The sequence below is a fragment of the Sorex fumeus genome, unplaced genomic scaffold (genome assembly GCF_029834395.1).
Source record: "Sorex fumeus unplaced genomic scaffold, SorFum_2.1 ptg000024l, whole genome shotgun sequence".
Taxonomy (NCBI): Eukaryota; Metazoa; Chordata; class Mammalia; order Eulipotyphla; family Soricidae; genus Sorex; species Sorex fumeus.
In genome coordinates, this window is record NW_026606081.1 from 54518555 (window position 1) to 54534663 (window position 16109).

General features: G+C 45.6%; 1 protein-coding gene across 1 annotated transcript in view; it reads right to left on the bottom strand.

Annotated features, from left to right (window-relative positions):
• FBXO25 (F-box protein 25) overlaps positions 1 to 13622 on the bottom strand; it is a 33644-nt gene extending 20022 nt beyond the window's left edge. The window contains exons 1-2 of the mRNA XM_056114078.1: positions 13521 to 13622; positions 5207 to 5347 (exon numbers count right to left, since the gene is read on the bottom strand). Coding sequence (XP_055970053.1) covers positions 5207 to 5340 — 134 coding nt within the window. The 5' untranslated portion in view covers positions 5341 to 5347; positions 13521 to 13622. The remainder of the gene's footprint in view (positions 1 to 5206; positions 5348 to 13520) is intronic.
• Positions 13623 to 16109: the final 2487 nt, after the last annotated feature.

Here is a 16109-nt window from a genome sequence, read left to right on the forward strand (position 1 = left end):
GTAAGAAACAACAACTTGAATATATTATCCTGAAAGAAACTTCTTCCTCCTAAACAGCAACCCACCCCTTCAAAATCAAACATACACAGAGCTTTCTCTCTCAGCACACTGGGCTACTTGGCAGGGAACGGGGCTACAGGGAGGGACCTTGCTAGAAGTACGTAGGATATGCTCAGAACCCAGAAGTGTGTGGCTTATTTTCCCATCATCTGTTCTGACAAGAAAATTGTACAGGAGATCCTTTCCACGAAACAGCATTCACCTTTCATAAAAACAGCGGAATTCGCCAAATGAATCTATTTGTCACTGTCGGAACAGAGTTAAACAGCACTGGCAATAGTTGTAAATCATCGAGACAGGGGAAAGTGCATTCTGAAACACAAACAACGCAGGATGCAGAGGCGGGCATTAAGTAACAGCAGTCCCTGGGAACTGGCTGAACCCGGGTGTGTCTCGCATTCATTCAAAAGCTTTCAAATCTAATGGCTTTCAGCTTTCCTCACTAACAACCATAGACATGTCAGAGGAGAAGTGGAAAGTTTCCTGAAGCCGGGTGTGTGTGTGGGGGGGGGTATGGTAGCTGGTGGAGAAAGAGGGGACAGTGGTGCAGGGGTGGGGGTTGGATAAAAAGTCTTGCAAATGTGCCTCTGGGTTATATGGGCAGCGCCTGTGTGGCTGCCCAATCTCCCAGCCAGGCTCAGGGACCCTGCACACAAGCCTCGCACCTGGTTTCCTTCAACAAGGGAAAAATCTACTTTCAGAAAAAAAAAACTTGTTTGCTTTCCCAAAGTATTTTAAGCAAGGGAAAAGACAAGTTTTTGCTGTCGCCACTGTCAGCTGTTCTCATTCTATTAGGTTTAAAATACAGACTAAATGAACGAGAAAGGCCAATTAAAGCAAGGTGATGCCCCCACACAGCCATTGGGCTCCTTGGGCACAAAAGCAGACCAGATGCAAGTGCTGAGAGGACACAGGAACACTTAGGCCTCACACCGTGATGCTGGGAACGTACCTAGTGCAGAATAACAGTGAACATCAGGCGACTCTGCGTCCTCAGGTGGTGAGCAGTGACATGGTCTCGATGGGCAGCTGGACACCCAAGTTCCCCAGGGGGGATGGGGCACATGCCCGTGTGCCACACCCAGACTCTTATTCACCATGACATCCTGACACCTGCTCCCACATACCTGCACTGGGGGACACGGTGCCTCCTGAAAGATGCTCCACACAAGGGCCAGACAAGGCACCTCCCTCACAAGGGACTCAGGAGGCTGTTCCAGAGAGTGCACAGGGGTGTGGGCAACATGTAGCCTTTGGGAGCGGCTCACTCGGGTGCTGGATGCACTCACGCCTGACAGCTCAATGCTGGGTAGAGGTGAGGGCGGTAGAGCCTCAAGTGGGAGTAGCTGATGCCGTGAGAAAGGGGAAAGGCGACCCACTCTTCTCTCACGAAGCAGCGTGTCTGTCTCTGTAGACAGGGAGGAGGACACAGGTCGCCGACAGCCAACCCTGCATCCTCACAGATTGGACTGGGGTGGGAGGGGCACCTGCTCCAGCATTCCCATCAGGCACCCATGCCTGTCTGTAGACACCCTCTGGACATCTCCCAGGGTGGGACTACGGGGAGGACCCCTTGGCTCCCACCTTCTTGGTGAGACCAGCTCACATAACTCCCCACCTGGAAGCATCTCAGTCCAGTGCCAGAGCTAGAGCCTGGCCTCACACAGTTCTACTAAGTGCTCTGTGCTCCATCACCTCAGAAGTGAGTTCCACAGAATTAAATATTGAACTGAACTTCCCAGTCAGATATTCTGGAACAGCCTCATGACAACTACAAACTTTATAATACTGACCTCCCAGAAGGAACAACCACATCAGATAGGAAGTAACACAGACGCAAACTAAGCTCAACAAACAAAAACATTAACCTAGAAGGCTCTGCTAGCAGCGACAGCCTAGTAAACAGGGGCTGAGTAAACATATCTCCGTGGTGGGAAAGAATAATTTTCATAAATGTTCTTTTTCTGAAGTATTTCTGGTAAGTCCTTTAGCCATTTATATAGTTGTACGAAAGCAATATAAAATAAATTATTTTGGGCCCGCTAAGGGGACAGGCTTCGGGGAGCAATTCAGAAAATGGAAACAATGTGGAAGGAAGGTCACACTGGTGGTGGACTGGTACTGGAATACTGAATACCTACAACAACAAATATCTTGTGAACAACTTTGTAAACCAGGGTGTCTAAATAAATTGGAAAAAAATTTCTTTTTAAAGTCATACTCTCTGTCACCCAACATACTCTGAGTGCAACAACAATGGTAAGAGTAATGAGGGCCCGGGGGGTCCCCTACCACATGTCCCCTCAGTCACTGCCCTACGGCTGACCCAGTCGCCACTGTCCTTCCCCAGCTGCTTCTCCTGACCAAGCTCTTCTTCACTCACCCCCATGCTCTTCGCACTGGCCCATCCAGCCGCTCCCACTGTGCACCCCAGCATCAGGGGAGTCTCCCTAGATGAGGTTCAGGATGAGCTTCTGCACAAACTGGCACTACAGAAAATGACTCTATAATGCAGGCATTTTTTAAAATGAAGAATAAGCATCGAAAACAGGGGCTGATTCTTGCTTCATTATCATTAGCCACCACAGTCTCAGGAATATTGCTTGGAAGAGCAGCTGAGTCAAGATTCAAAGAATACACTGCTTGACCCTCACTCAACTGTTGACTGCGTAACTTTTCAGCTATTTCCTCTTAATTCTCAATCCTTGAGTGGGTCAGAAGCAGAGACATATTTGACAGTTTTCTATTTTCATTTCTACTTATAAATATAGAATTAACATCATAGCCATTTAAATTTTTACAAAATGTTTTACAATCCTAGAAAGATCATCTAAATCAAACAATTGCAAGCATAGCTAGACAAAGCCATTTCATATAGTGATTATATATATACACACACACATACACATATATATATACATACACATGTATATATGTATACATATATGTGTTGTATACATATGTGTGTGTGCGTTTGGTTTTTAGATCACAAATGGTGATGCTCAGGGATTACTTCTGGCTCTATGTTCGGGGATAACTCCTGGCAGGGCGCAGGGGACCATAATCGATGCTGGGGATTGAAACCAGGTTGACCACATGCAAGGCAAGCACCTTACCCTCTGGACTATCACTCTGGTCCCATATAGAAGTTGTATACAGGTCACCCTCTTTATCAAATTTCAGATTCAATGGTAAACTGCTTTACCTTCCAGGGAAAGAAATATCTGGTGCTTGCAGTAGCTCTACACCACTCTTAGCCTCTGCCACACATCTGGATATGCATTTGGGTAGGAGCAGACAAAAAAAAAAAGAAAGATAGGGGGCTGGAGCGATAGCACAGCAGGCAGGGCATTTGCCTATTTGCCTTGCACGCGGCCAACCCGGGTTTGATTCCCAGCATCCCATATGGTCCCCCAGCACCACCAGGAGTAACTCCTGAGTGTAGAGCCAGGAGTAACCCCTGTGCATCACTGGGTTTGATCTAAAAAGGAAAAAAAAGAAAGACGAAGAAAGTTGATTAAGTTGAAGACAACGCATAGAGGAGGGCTTGTTGTTCCATGTACTTTTACTCCACCTAATGGTGAGGGTGCACAGTGGCTTCAGTGTGGGCTCCTCTGTGTGGACAAAGACAGGACAAAGACCACCCCCTCCTGCCCCACACCACCACCACCTTCTTTGTGTAAGAGGACACAGATCCCCCTTGACCTCCCACTGCCCAGTGTAGGGAAACTTCTGTTGGTGATGCTTATTGACTGGAAGGATTGGAAGGGCTTCACGATAGGTCTGAATGCGGATACTCGGTGAGAGAGATGCGAGAGGTGCAGAGACGAGTCTGTTTGAGTGCTCTGTTTGCTGCATACAGGAAACGTTAATTACTAGACTTTCCAGATGTGGGACAAAGGAAATGAGCAAAAACAAAAAACAAAGAAAACCCCAAAACAACAAACTCAAATCATGAAAATCTCTTAAGAAGTAGCAGTGTATTTCATGCATCCCAGCTTTTTAAAGCTCACATTTGTAAGCTATTTACCCTTAAACACAGACTTTGATAATCTTTATATTCATTAGTGGACGCTGGGCGTAAATGTAGGTCCCTAACATTTCTAGATGTATTACACACGTAAATAACTTGCCATAAAACTTGCAGTTAAATAAACTTTTAAATAGCCTTAACATAAACATTAACTATATATACCATATGTAGTCACTAACCTTACATAAATCACCAATAGACAATTATTAAAAAAATAAGAACCACAGGGAAATGCCATAATATTATTTTAACAAAAATTGTGTTCTCTTTACTAACATAACATATAAAATTAATTTCTGCTTCTAACACTGCCAAACCAGTCTCCCCCCTAAAGCTACAAACATCTGTCAGAAACCAGCGATCCATCAGTTAAAAACAGTTGATAATCATGCCAATGGGAAATAAAAATATATGGTAAGTCAATAACTAGACCCAGATACACAGAAGAAAAAGTTGTGCAGGTGCAGAGGTCCTGCGCTGCCAAGGTTCAAGCATCCCATGGTGGATTCTGTCAGCTACGAAGCACAGTCAGACTCTGCTGGTGTCCACACCTCCTCTCACCTCTAGACACAGGGCTCATGGGTGGGACCAAGCTCCAATTCCCACGAAGCTAGAGTCTTCCGAGGAGACCCATGGACCACCTCTCCTACCCAAAGAATCGACCGGGGTGCAAACACAGTTCACCTCTGGGAAGGGCAAAGAAGCCTGCCCTCCTTTGCCTGCATTCCTAGGATTGCAATCCTAGGAGAGAATGCCATTCTACCCCCGGACTCACTACTCCTACTCTGGTTTTTGAAAGGAAAAAATAGAGTTCCGTGTAAGTCACTGTTAATATAGGAGGGACTCTGACATTTGCCACCAAAACTTGACTTAATTTCATTAGGCTCATAGGTATAATGTGGGAAAAAAACAATACCCATTCTCTCAAGTTACTGTGAGGATTGAACGCTTTCAGTCAAAGGTGGGCCCTCACAATCTATGGTCTCAGTCCTTTAGTAACAGTCTTAACACAGCCTTGTGTGGTTTTTCTTCAGTCACTGACCTGAAGAACAGAGAGAGCTACAGACAAGATGTAGAAAGTGCGGCGCTGAGAGGCACGAAAGGGGCACTCACATGTTGTGGCTGACGTCACGCTGGCTGTCCTCACTCTCCAGTCCCCGGCCCCAGGACTCACACCGCTTCCAGCCATCTTCTGTTTTAATCCAACTCCACCCGGGAGATCTCCAGTCCTGGCCCAAAAACGGCATTGTTCACCTAGAAAAAGTTGATTTTTGTTAAAAACATATATGTGATTGACAAAAGTTCTTTTCACGGCTGAATAAATAGTACAATGGGCAGGGCACCTGCCTCACACATGGCAACCTGGGTTTGATCCCCGGTACCACATGTGGTTCCCCAAGCCTGCCGGGATGATCCCTGAGCATAGAGCCAGGAGGAAGGCCGGAGTACCTCTAGGTATGGGTCCAAAACCAAAACAAAGGTTCTTTTCATATAAATCTTTTGTTCATTTTGTAAAAAGTAAAGTCATTGATAAAACATCTGCTTAGATGACTTAAATGTTCGCTGCACCTTAATACAGAAGCAATGGAAGTAAAATGGTGAGTTGATCTGGGCTACCCTGAAGAACGAGGAAGAGTCCGGGAGTTAAAAACAAAAACAACCAAGGAACAGTACTTCAGAGAAAACTCTCTGTACCCAAAATTAGAAGCAAATAATGTGAAACATTCTTGTTCAGCCACTGAAGTGGTTCAATATGGTTGACGTTCACAGTACAAGAGGGTGTGGGAGTCGCTGGAGGGGAGAAAAAGGAGCGCATTTTCAAACGAAAAGAGCCGGACTGTGCTGTAGGCAACGGTAGGAGAGTGGATGTGAGTGCTAGACATGCGTGTTTATGATAAAATCCCAAATCCAGTATCCTAAATGACAAAAGATAAACACCAACACTGTATACTGTATAATTCCATTTCTGTAAAAATTTAGAAAAGAACAAGCTTACAACGAAATGAAGCAGAATGTTAGTTTGTAGAAAGTGGAGGGGTGAACTGATTATAGAAAGACACTTTTGGGATGAGAAAATTACATTTTTTATCCTAAATGTGACCATGGCACATATTGACGATGGCACCATTGTCAATTTAAAAAGAAATAATTTTCTTATTTAATTGACAAGTAACTCAACTGTTTACCATTTTCTATGTTTTAAAATTATACACTTAACATTACTATGTATACCTGCGCCTGGCTGTCCTCGCAGGGCGGCGGGTTGAGTTTCCCTCAACATTGACATGTACATCAATTTTAGATAGAGAACATGCGTGTGATGACAGGCAATTTATGAGGTAACAGGATCACAAATTATTACTTGAGACAGCAAGACTTGAATTATTACCTTCATAAATCTGATGATTTGAAGCTGCAGTGACAGATAGTACAGCAGGTAGTGCACTTGCCTTGCATGCAGCTGACCAGGGTTCAATCCCCAGAACCCCAAACCTGTCAGGACCCCCCCCCCCCAAAGGTTTCCCTGATCTCCCTCTCTTTCCTCAAGGCCATGGCCACCAGCCCCTCTGCCTTTATTTGACTTATATAAGCTGTAAGTGCCATCTGAAAATATTGTGTACTTGATGTTTATGTTCCTCCAAGAGCATGGAATGTCTTGTTCAATTTCTGTATCCCAACTGAGCAATGCCTAACGCACAATGGGAGCAAAATAAACACCGAATGGATGTAAGCAGAGATCCTTGACTCAAGAGAGATCTGGGGAGCAGGACAGGAAAATCATCAGCATTCAACAATCAAAGCCTCAGGAGTGCTAGTATGGAGAACAGAGTGGGGGAAAGGGTAGGATCAATTAAAGTACATGAAGAGACAATGACATTTAAAAGACAAGTGGACGAAGACCAGTCAAGAAAGGAAACGGAAAAGGAACAGGAAGTCAAGAGTGCGTCTTGAGAAGGGATTGACAGGGAAAAGATATAAAGTTAGCATTGTAAGACCTGAAATGTATACATTGAGTTTAGCCACAAAGACTGCTGGTAACGCACCAAAACTAGTATGGGTGGGCAAGAGAGAGAGTTCAACACTCTGAACATACACGTTGCATGCAGGAGGCCACAGTTCAATCTGGTGCACTATATAATTCCTGGAACACTGCTAGGAGTGAATTACTCAGCACAGAGCTGGGAATAGCCCTGTAGGATCACTAGGTGTGATAAAAATAATTATCATAGAAATAGGTAATGGAGCGATAGCACAGTGGTAGGGTGTTTGCCTTGCACGCAGCAGACCCAGCCAAGCTGGGTTTGATTCCTCCGCCCTCTCGGAGAGCCCAGCAAACTATCAAGAGTATCTCACCCACACGGAAAAGCCTGGCAAGTTACCCGTGACGTATTCGATATGCCAAACACAGTAACAAGTCTCACGATGGAGACGTTACTGGGCCCGCTTGAGCAAACTGATGAATGTATTTTAATAATTGCATAAGAACTGAATTATTTCACTGATATACAGTATCTTAGAGCACACAAGAGACGGCAATATTCAAATGCCATCTACCAAATATATTTATATTAATGAAAATGGGTTATTAAGTCGACATGTACATCAATTTTAGATAGAGAAAACAATTCTGAAGGATTTATATATAATACAAATCCTCCACAATATTCTTGGTCAATTTCACCATATGTATGATGAAATGATTTTCCAGCGAGAGGATCTCAGAATTCAAAAAAAAGCAAAACCCAAAATCAAAAACCAAGAGGATCTCAGAATCTTGTTAAACTTGTAATCAAAACACATCTTTCCACATATTAATGTTTTAGAAATTCTTTTTTTTTCTTTTTGGGTCAGACTCAGCAATCAAACCCAGGTCGGAGTAGTGCAAGGCAAACACCCTACCTGTGCTATTGCTCCAGGCCCATGAGCTTTATTTTATAGACTTGTTTTACAATAGTACAAACTCTCAAGTTCAAAAGCACTTCCATGTGCAGCCCACTCAGAGAACTAAGGCTGTCAATACATAGTATGCATCTACTTTTTAATTTCCATAAAACTTCAGATATAAGCCAGAGAATAGGCCTTATAAAAAGGGCAGATGCATAATGTAGTAGATGATGCTCAAAGGCAAATTTTATTTCATAAAAAATATATAAAGAAAATTAATTTTTTAGGGGGAGGGGTCACACTGGTCAGTACTCAGGGCTTACCCCTGGCTCTGTACTCAGGTGTCACTCCTAATGGGGCTCAAGGGACCATATGGGGTGCTCAGGATCGAACGCAGTTGCCTGCATGAAAGACAAGAGCCCCACATGCTGTACCATAGCTCTATCCCCAAGAAAAATTATTTTAGAACCCTGACATCTGCAAAAGGATTTCTCAATATCATACTGAAACTGTAGAGTCAGAATTACATGTTTAAGAAAAGAAATGAAAGGACAAGGGCAATAGCTCAAAGGAGTAGAACACACATGTCTGGCATGTGTGAGGCCCTGAGTTGGATCCCTTGCATTGTACATCTCCCCACTCAGTACTGCCAGATGCCACCTGAGTACTGAATGGTTCTTCACCAAACGTGGGAACATAAACAGTGCTGTTTGTGGGTGATCTTCCTGGGCCTGTAGGATAGACTGAAAAGGAGAACGGAGACAAAAGGAACAGCTCATTGGGGGACAGACCCTTCTCTGAACATGTCTCCTCAGCAAACTAGTTAATGATTTTTTAATTTAATTAATTTATTTATTTGATTTTGAGGTCACACCCGGCAATGCAAAGGGTTACTCCTGGTTCTGTACTCAAGAATTACTCCTGGAAGTGCAGGGGACCGTATGGAGTCTGGGAACTGAACCCAGGTCAGCCTCCTGCAAAGCAAATGCCCTATCCACTCTTCTACTGCTCCAGCCCCAACTACTTAAGAATTTGATGATACGAAGATTGTCCTTCTCTACTTCAACACTATGCCCGCTCTCCACTTAACATCTTGATTCAGGATTCACAGGCAATCCCTAGAGTACTTGGGCAGCATTTTCAGTCAAGATTCAGTTAGGTGTGCCCCATAGGGAATTCTTTTGCAACCACGCAAACTCTACATGATTCATTTGTACAGTTCATTCATTAATTCATTCAAAACAGCACCATGAGAAAGCACTAGAGTTTGGCTTGAATTTCTCAACTGCTAAGTGTTTTTATTTCCAAGGGCTGAAAGTAGTGAAATGCTTCTAAACAATTAATAAAACGGTATCTTTTCAAATATGACTTTTAATTTTTGAGGGGGGCACTTGGGGCATACGTGGTGGTCATCAGGATCACTCCTGGTAGTGCTTGGAGACCCATATATGGTGTTAGGGGTCGCACCATGGTCAGCCACATGCAGCAAATATCTTAATTCCCATACTATCTCCTGGCCTAGATGTTTGTTCCAAGTTTTTGCTTTTAATTTCCAATACGGAGGAAAAGATTTGTTTCTCTGTGAATTTGTATACTCTATGTGTTTGTCATATTGTAAGGGTTGGAGCGATAGCTCAGCGGGTAGGGTGCTTGCCTTGCACGCGGCCGACCTGGTCAACCCGGGTTCGATTCCTCCACCCCTCTCGGAGAGCCCAGCAAGCTACCGAGAGTATCTCACCCACATGGCAAAGCCTGGCAAGCTCCCCGTGACGTATCTGATATGTCAAACACAGTAACAACAAGTCTCACAATGGAGACATTACTGGGCCCACTCAAGCAAATTGATGAACAACTAGTGCTACTTTTTGGACCATAATGGAGTTTTATTTTCAAAGTAAAACCCATGTGTTCATGAATTAAAGAGGAGATCCTAGAGATTGAGTTATTATGGACAACAGTAAAAACAAAACACTGCCCCTCCCCACCAATCCTCTGGGATAGGAGGAGAACAATTTGAAAAACTTGCGATTCAAATTTTCAGGAGCCATAGTACAGCTGATAGGGTGTTTGGCTTACATGGTGCCGACCTGTGCAATCCAGAAGGTTCCCTAAGCCCCACCAGGAGTGAATCCTGAACACAGAGCCAGAAGTAATCATGAGCTCTGCCAGATGTGGCCCAAAAATAAAAAAATTCTCCCAACCTGAGGTATCAACTTGGTAAACCACAAAAAATGTTAGCAAAGTTTTGAAGTGACAACCCATAATTTTAATGGGAATTCATCTGTTCTGACAATGAGAACTACTAGGGGTTTTATTTGTTTGGGGGCTGTAAAAACTATGGTCAGGGCTTACTCCTGGCTCTGTGCTTGAGGATCATCCTGGCAGGACGTGGGGGACCCTATGGAGTGCCAGCGATGGAACTGGGGTTGCCCTGTGCAAAGCAAGTGCTCTGCCTGCTGTTCTCTCTAGCCCAGAACTATCAGTATTTTATAAATTTCAATTACGTTACCTTGAGAATTCCAAATATTTAAATATAAGAAGAAACTGCTGCTGAGGAGTTATTAGATACTTGCCTTACCTGTGCCTGAACAGCTGCAGCCACGGTTTGAGTCTTTGGCACCCCAAGTACTGTCAAGAGTGACCCCAAACAGAGCGAGGAGTAAACCCTGAGTACCCCTGGGTATGGCTCTGAAAGTAGAAATTACTCCTGAAAATTGTTTAGTATGTATGAAAAATTTTCCAATGACCAGCTATTCAGGGGAAAATCTACTTGCAAATCTACGTGCATTTTTATGTCAAGGAGTCACTACTGGACATCTTCCCTTCATCTCTTATTTATATGCAGGGCACTGGGGAGCGAGGAGGGAAGAACAGGAGAAAGGGTGTCACAAGTTTACTCTGATGAAAAATCCAGGCATGAAACATCAGATCGTGAAACTTTCCTTCAACAAACATGCTCTTGTTAATTAATGGTAACAGCAAACATTTATTAGAGTTCAGTGGTGTTATGCATTACTCAGGTGTATTATCTCACTTAATTGGAGAGCCCGGCAAGCTACCGAGAGTATTCGATATGCCAGACACAGTAACAACAAAGTCTCCAATGGAGACGTTACTGGGCCCGCTCGAGCAAATCGACGATCAACGGGAGGGCCTTTACCTTTACCTTTAATCTTTTAGTTAAACACTAGCCTAACAAATAGGGAATGCTATTATTCCAGTTTGTAGGCCTAATGTTTTAGTAGGGATAGTTCTAATTCTAGTTCTACGAGAATTCTAGAACTAATTCTGGTTCTAATTCTAGTAATCCCAAAGTCTCTCCAAAAAGGGAGAGAAGTTTCTCTCATTCTCATGAAACATCTCTTCAGGGTTCATGCTCCATCACTATTTGTATACAGCAACTCCTCAACACCCTACGAAAACTGACATAAAATCATGAGCTTTTAACACAGTTCAACCATAATAATAGATATCACCAGGCATGCTCTAAAGTCATCACCCATCTAAATAAACAGACGGGCAAACAGGACAGGAAACTAAACGGACACATTTTCAAGAATTACATGAATTTTGTTACTTGTTTTCAAGCTAGATGAAAAGGAAATGGAGTAACAAGCTTTAAGGACTTATAAGGCCTTCATTAAAAACAATCAAACTGCTAAATGTGGAGCAAGAACTAGAGTTATACACAGTACAAATAAGCAAGGAAGTTAAAATGAAAACAATCATAAAATGTTTCGGGATCAGAGAGGGGTTAGTAAAGAAACATTCTTTCCCTTTTTATTTCATGCTTTTCATTACAAATTCTGAAAAATGTTTTTCATGGAAGCTCATATGTCATAGAATAAGGTACAATGCCTGGTCCTGTATTTTGAAAAGTGCTGGGCATATATATATATATATGTATATATATATACATATATATATGTATATATATATATATATAGTTTGCCACAACCAACTGTGTTCAGGGATCACTCCTGGTGGGGCTCAGGGACCAAATGGAGTGTCAGAGATCAAACCTAGAAGGCAAACCCCTTACCCACTGTACCACTGCTCCAGCTCACAACGCACTAGACTTTTAAAAACTGTTTTCCTTATCTAGAGTCAAACAAGAATATGGCTCACAGTGAGGAGGGCATTTGCCTTGCACTCGGACAACCTGAACCCAATGCTGGGTAGTCCAAATGGCCTCCTGAGCAGCACCAGGAGTGATCCCTGAGCTGAGGGAGGAGAGAAAGCACTGAGCAGTGCCGGGTGTGGCCCAAACAACAATATATGGTTCATAAGCTGCCAGGTTTTCATCCAGAAATGGCAAATCAAGGATCTCAACGGCTGGCACACGGGCTTCGCATGCAGGAGGCCCGGGTTTGCTCCACGGCACCACATGGTCCCCGAGCACAGCCAGGAGTGACTTTCAGCACTGAGCTGGAGGCAACTCAAGTAGGGTGGGGGAGGGGGGGTCTACTATGCCCTCAAATTATAAAAAAAAATAAAAATAAAAAAAAATACATCTAATGAAGAAATGAGAGGAAGGGGCTGGAGACAGCGGGTGCAGCAGACAGACCTCTTGCTTTGCCCAGAGTCGGCCCAGGCTAGATCTGGGGTATCCCATATGGCCCCCCAAGTCTGCTAGGAGTGATTTCAGAGTGGATTCAGGAGACTCAGGGGTAACCTCTGAGCATTGCTGGGTGTGGCCCCAAATCAAAACAAAACAAGGCAAATCTTTGGGAAAGGAGAATATGCAAAATAAATGAACAAACAAACAAATAAGCAGGGGGATGGGGAGCGAAGACTCCTAGAAACCCCCCCTTCTCCGACGAGGCCTAAGGAAAAGGCAGGGACGAGGCCAGGAAAGCGGTTTGGACCCGCAGGGCAGGACGGAGCGCAGGCCGCGGTGGGCTGTGCCAGCAGCCTAGAGGAAGGACAGCGGCAGGGCCACAAGTGCCCCTGCAGGAGCAAGGAGGGAGGAGAGTGACCAGCGGCGCCCGGGCTGGAGCGGGGCGGGGGCGGGTGCCCGGAGACCCCAGGGCCCAGCGAGGGACGGGCGACCCCAGGGTGCGGGCGAGCGACACCCCGGAACACGGGCGGGGTCCGAGCGACCCCGGATGGGGGCGATACCCGGGACAGGGCGGGGCCGGGCGACCCCGGGACAAGGCGGGGGCCGAGAGACCCCGGACAGGAGCTATACCCGGGGCAGGGGCGATCCCCGGGGCAGGGCGGGGCCGGGCGACCCTGGCACAGGGGCGATCCCCGGGAAAGGGCGGGGGCCGAGCGACCCCCGGACAGGGGCGATACCCGGGGCAGGGCGGGGCCTGACACCCCTGGACACGCAAGGGGCCGAGCGACCCCGGGACAGGGCGGGGGCCGGACACCCGCGGACACGGCGGGGGCCGGACACCGCGGACACGGGCGGAGCAGGCCCCGTGGGCGGAGGGACAGCGCGGCGGGGGCGGGCGGGGGCCACCCGGAGGCCGCGGCGGGGTCGCGGGTGGGGTGCAGGGGCGCAGCCCGGCCGCGGCGAGGCCGACCCCGTCCCTACCTGGCACGGACGCCGCCGTCCGCACCTGCAGCGCCCGGTCGCACCTGACGCCCCGCGGGGATTATTGCCGGAAGCCGCCGCCGCCCCGCCCCGCCGCGAAGCCCCGCCCCTCGCGCGCCGATTGGCTGCGCGGCTCCGCGTGGCCTTGTTGCTACCCGGGTCCCGGCGGCCGGCGACGCGCATGCCCAGGTGAGCGCAGCTGCCGGCCGGGCCGCGCGCCGCTGGAGGGGAGGGAGGCAGGGGCGCACCCCGAGCTAGGTTCGGGGCTGTAGATGACTCCAGCGTGTGTGTATTTATTTCGTAGCTCATTCGCATTCCGCTTGGATGACTTTGGATTCTTTCTAGGGTTTTGTCCTTGAAGCGATGCCTACCTGTGAACACGGATTTTTGTATGTATTCATTTCCTGCAGCTGTGTTTGCTTCCCATCAAGGACACGATTGTGGTATAATGTAAGATGAGACCCCACCACCACCAAAGGGGCCCAGAAAAAGTGTTAAATTTAGCGCAGTTCCCTGCAACCACTTCACTCCTGGTGAAGCAGTCTCAGGGCAGTAATCCCCGCGGGGCTGGAGGGTGGAGTCAACGGAGCAGCGGACTTGGGGCTCACCTGTAAGGACTTGGCTCCCAGTCACCGCGCTTGGACTTTGTCAACAAAACATCTGCTTGGCAGGATACACCTTGACAGTATCTTCCCTGCCACCCTTGACAGTATCTTCCTTGCAACTCCCACATCAACCATGAAACCCCTCTGTTCAGATGTACAAGGTCACAGAAACAACGAAGCTGACACAGCCCATCTAAGAACTGGTTCATTGTTCTAGAACTAAAACAGTGAACTTTGGAGTTCAACAGATTTAGGAACATCGTCTGGATGCCCAGATACGCAGTAACTTAGTCTTCTGAGTCTTGTTCCCTCACCTGAAAGTGAAATAGCGATAGCTTAGGCTATTGACAATATTAAACGCATTGATATGAATATCTATTTGCTCAGTAAACATGATTTACTTCGTGCTTTGCTTGCATGTTATATGCAGTGAACCAATCAATATGTAAAAGTTATCTATATCTCCTATCTACAGCAGCTCATACGCATGCTTATGCTAGTATGTGTGACCTGTGAAATTCTTCCTCAGTATTTTTCAAAGATCCTTGAAAATATCTTTAAAAATCATATTTAATAATACTCCTAGCTTTATTCATTGCAACAAACTAGATAATATCTGTCTACAGAAAAATGGGTTCATAACTGTACCATTCAGTTTAAGATTACTGTAAGATTTAAGATTACTATAAGATTTCATTCATGTGGAGTTCTTTTGAAATCAGTGTTGGCATCTCCTGTGTCTTGGTGAGCCATTCTCCAGAGGAGGGATGGAGAAGCTCCAGTACAATATCTGCTCATTTCCCTGGTGTAAGTACTCCAGGGAATGGCCATAGTTGAAGCTGGAGGAGAACCCCTTGCTTCCTGGGGCCATGTGATCCCATGTAGCCCTAAGCCTGTACCTCCAAAATGGAGAAGCTGTTTTGCTTCCCACTTCCGTTTTGTTTTGCTTTATTTTGGAGCCAAACTCCAGTGCTCAGGCCTTATCCTGGCTCTTTTCTCAGGAATCATTCCTTGCATTTTTGAGGGTCTTTATGCAGTACTGAAGAATCTAACCTGAGTTGGCTCCATGCAAGGCAAGTACCTAAGTCTTTGTGCTATCTCCCTGGCCCCTGTTTCTTTCCTTCTGAATGAGAGTTCATCCAACACATTTTGGGAAGCATATTTATAAATGCCAGATTTCCCTGTCTGGGTAATCTTTCAAGTTAGTGCTAAGGGTTGCTAGGTGTACAAGTGAGAACAACCTGCACACAGGAGCTCAGGCACTAGGACCACAATGAAACCTAGTAACGTTGAGCAGAAAAGCTGTTGATCAACAGCTGGGATTTCTAAGTCATCTAGCCTGCAGAAATTTCTTTTTTCTTATTGAACTAAAAAAGTGAAAAAATTGAAAGACAGTATTTTTTAACATGTGTGGATTTTAGTAAATCATGATAGCAATATGCTACATCATTTGGGAACATTAATTCTGCTACGGTTATGAGCAATAGAATGCATTAATGTCTAATGTGCTGTTTTAACCATCCTTTCATCTGAGGAGAATGCATGAGTTAATGCAAATTTAATCTAGCTAGAAAGTAAAGTGGACTTGAATAGGCAAGAATATAAACAAAGTGGTCCTTATCTCTTAGAAAAACTATTGAGGGTGCTGAGGGTAAAGAAACCAGAGCACAGGAATTTAGCCTCTGTATTCTGGGAGACCTCAGCTCCCTCTGAAATACTGAAAAAAAACTAAGACAGAAAGAAAATTTGGAACCACTCCCTGTCCATACCTGGATCTTTAACCCCCATGCTTTAACCCCAGGATGGCTGAGAACTGCTTTGTCAGGACTCACACTCCTGGGGACAGCCTATTCAGTGCCCTGAGTCACTATGAACAAGGGAATTCTTCTTGGTCTGATAGCAGCCTTATCCCCTCTCTGATGATCTCTGGAACCATTTTCCAGGTATTCCCAAGAAGAAGTAATACAAAACTATAGCAAAAATT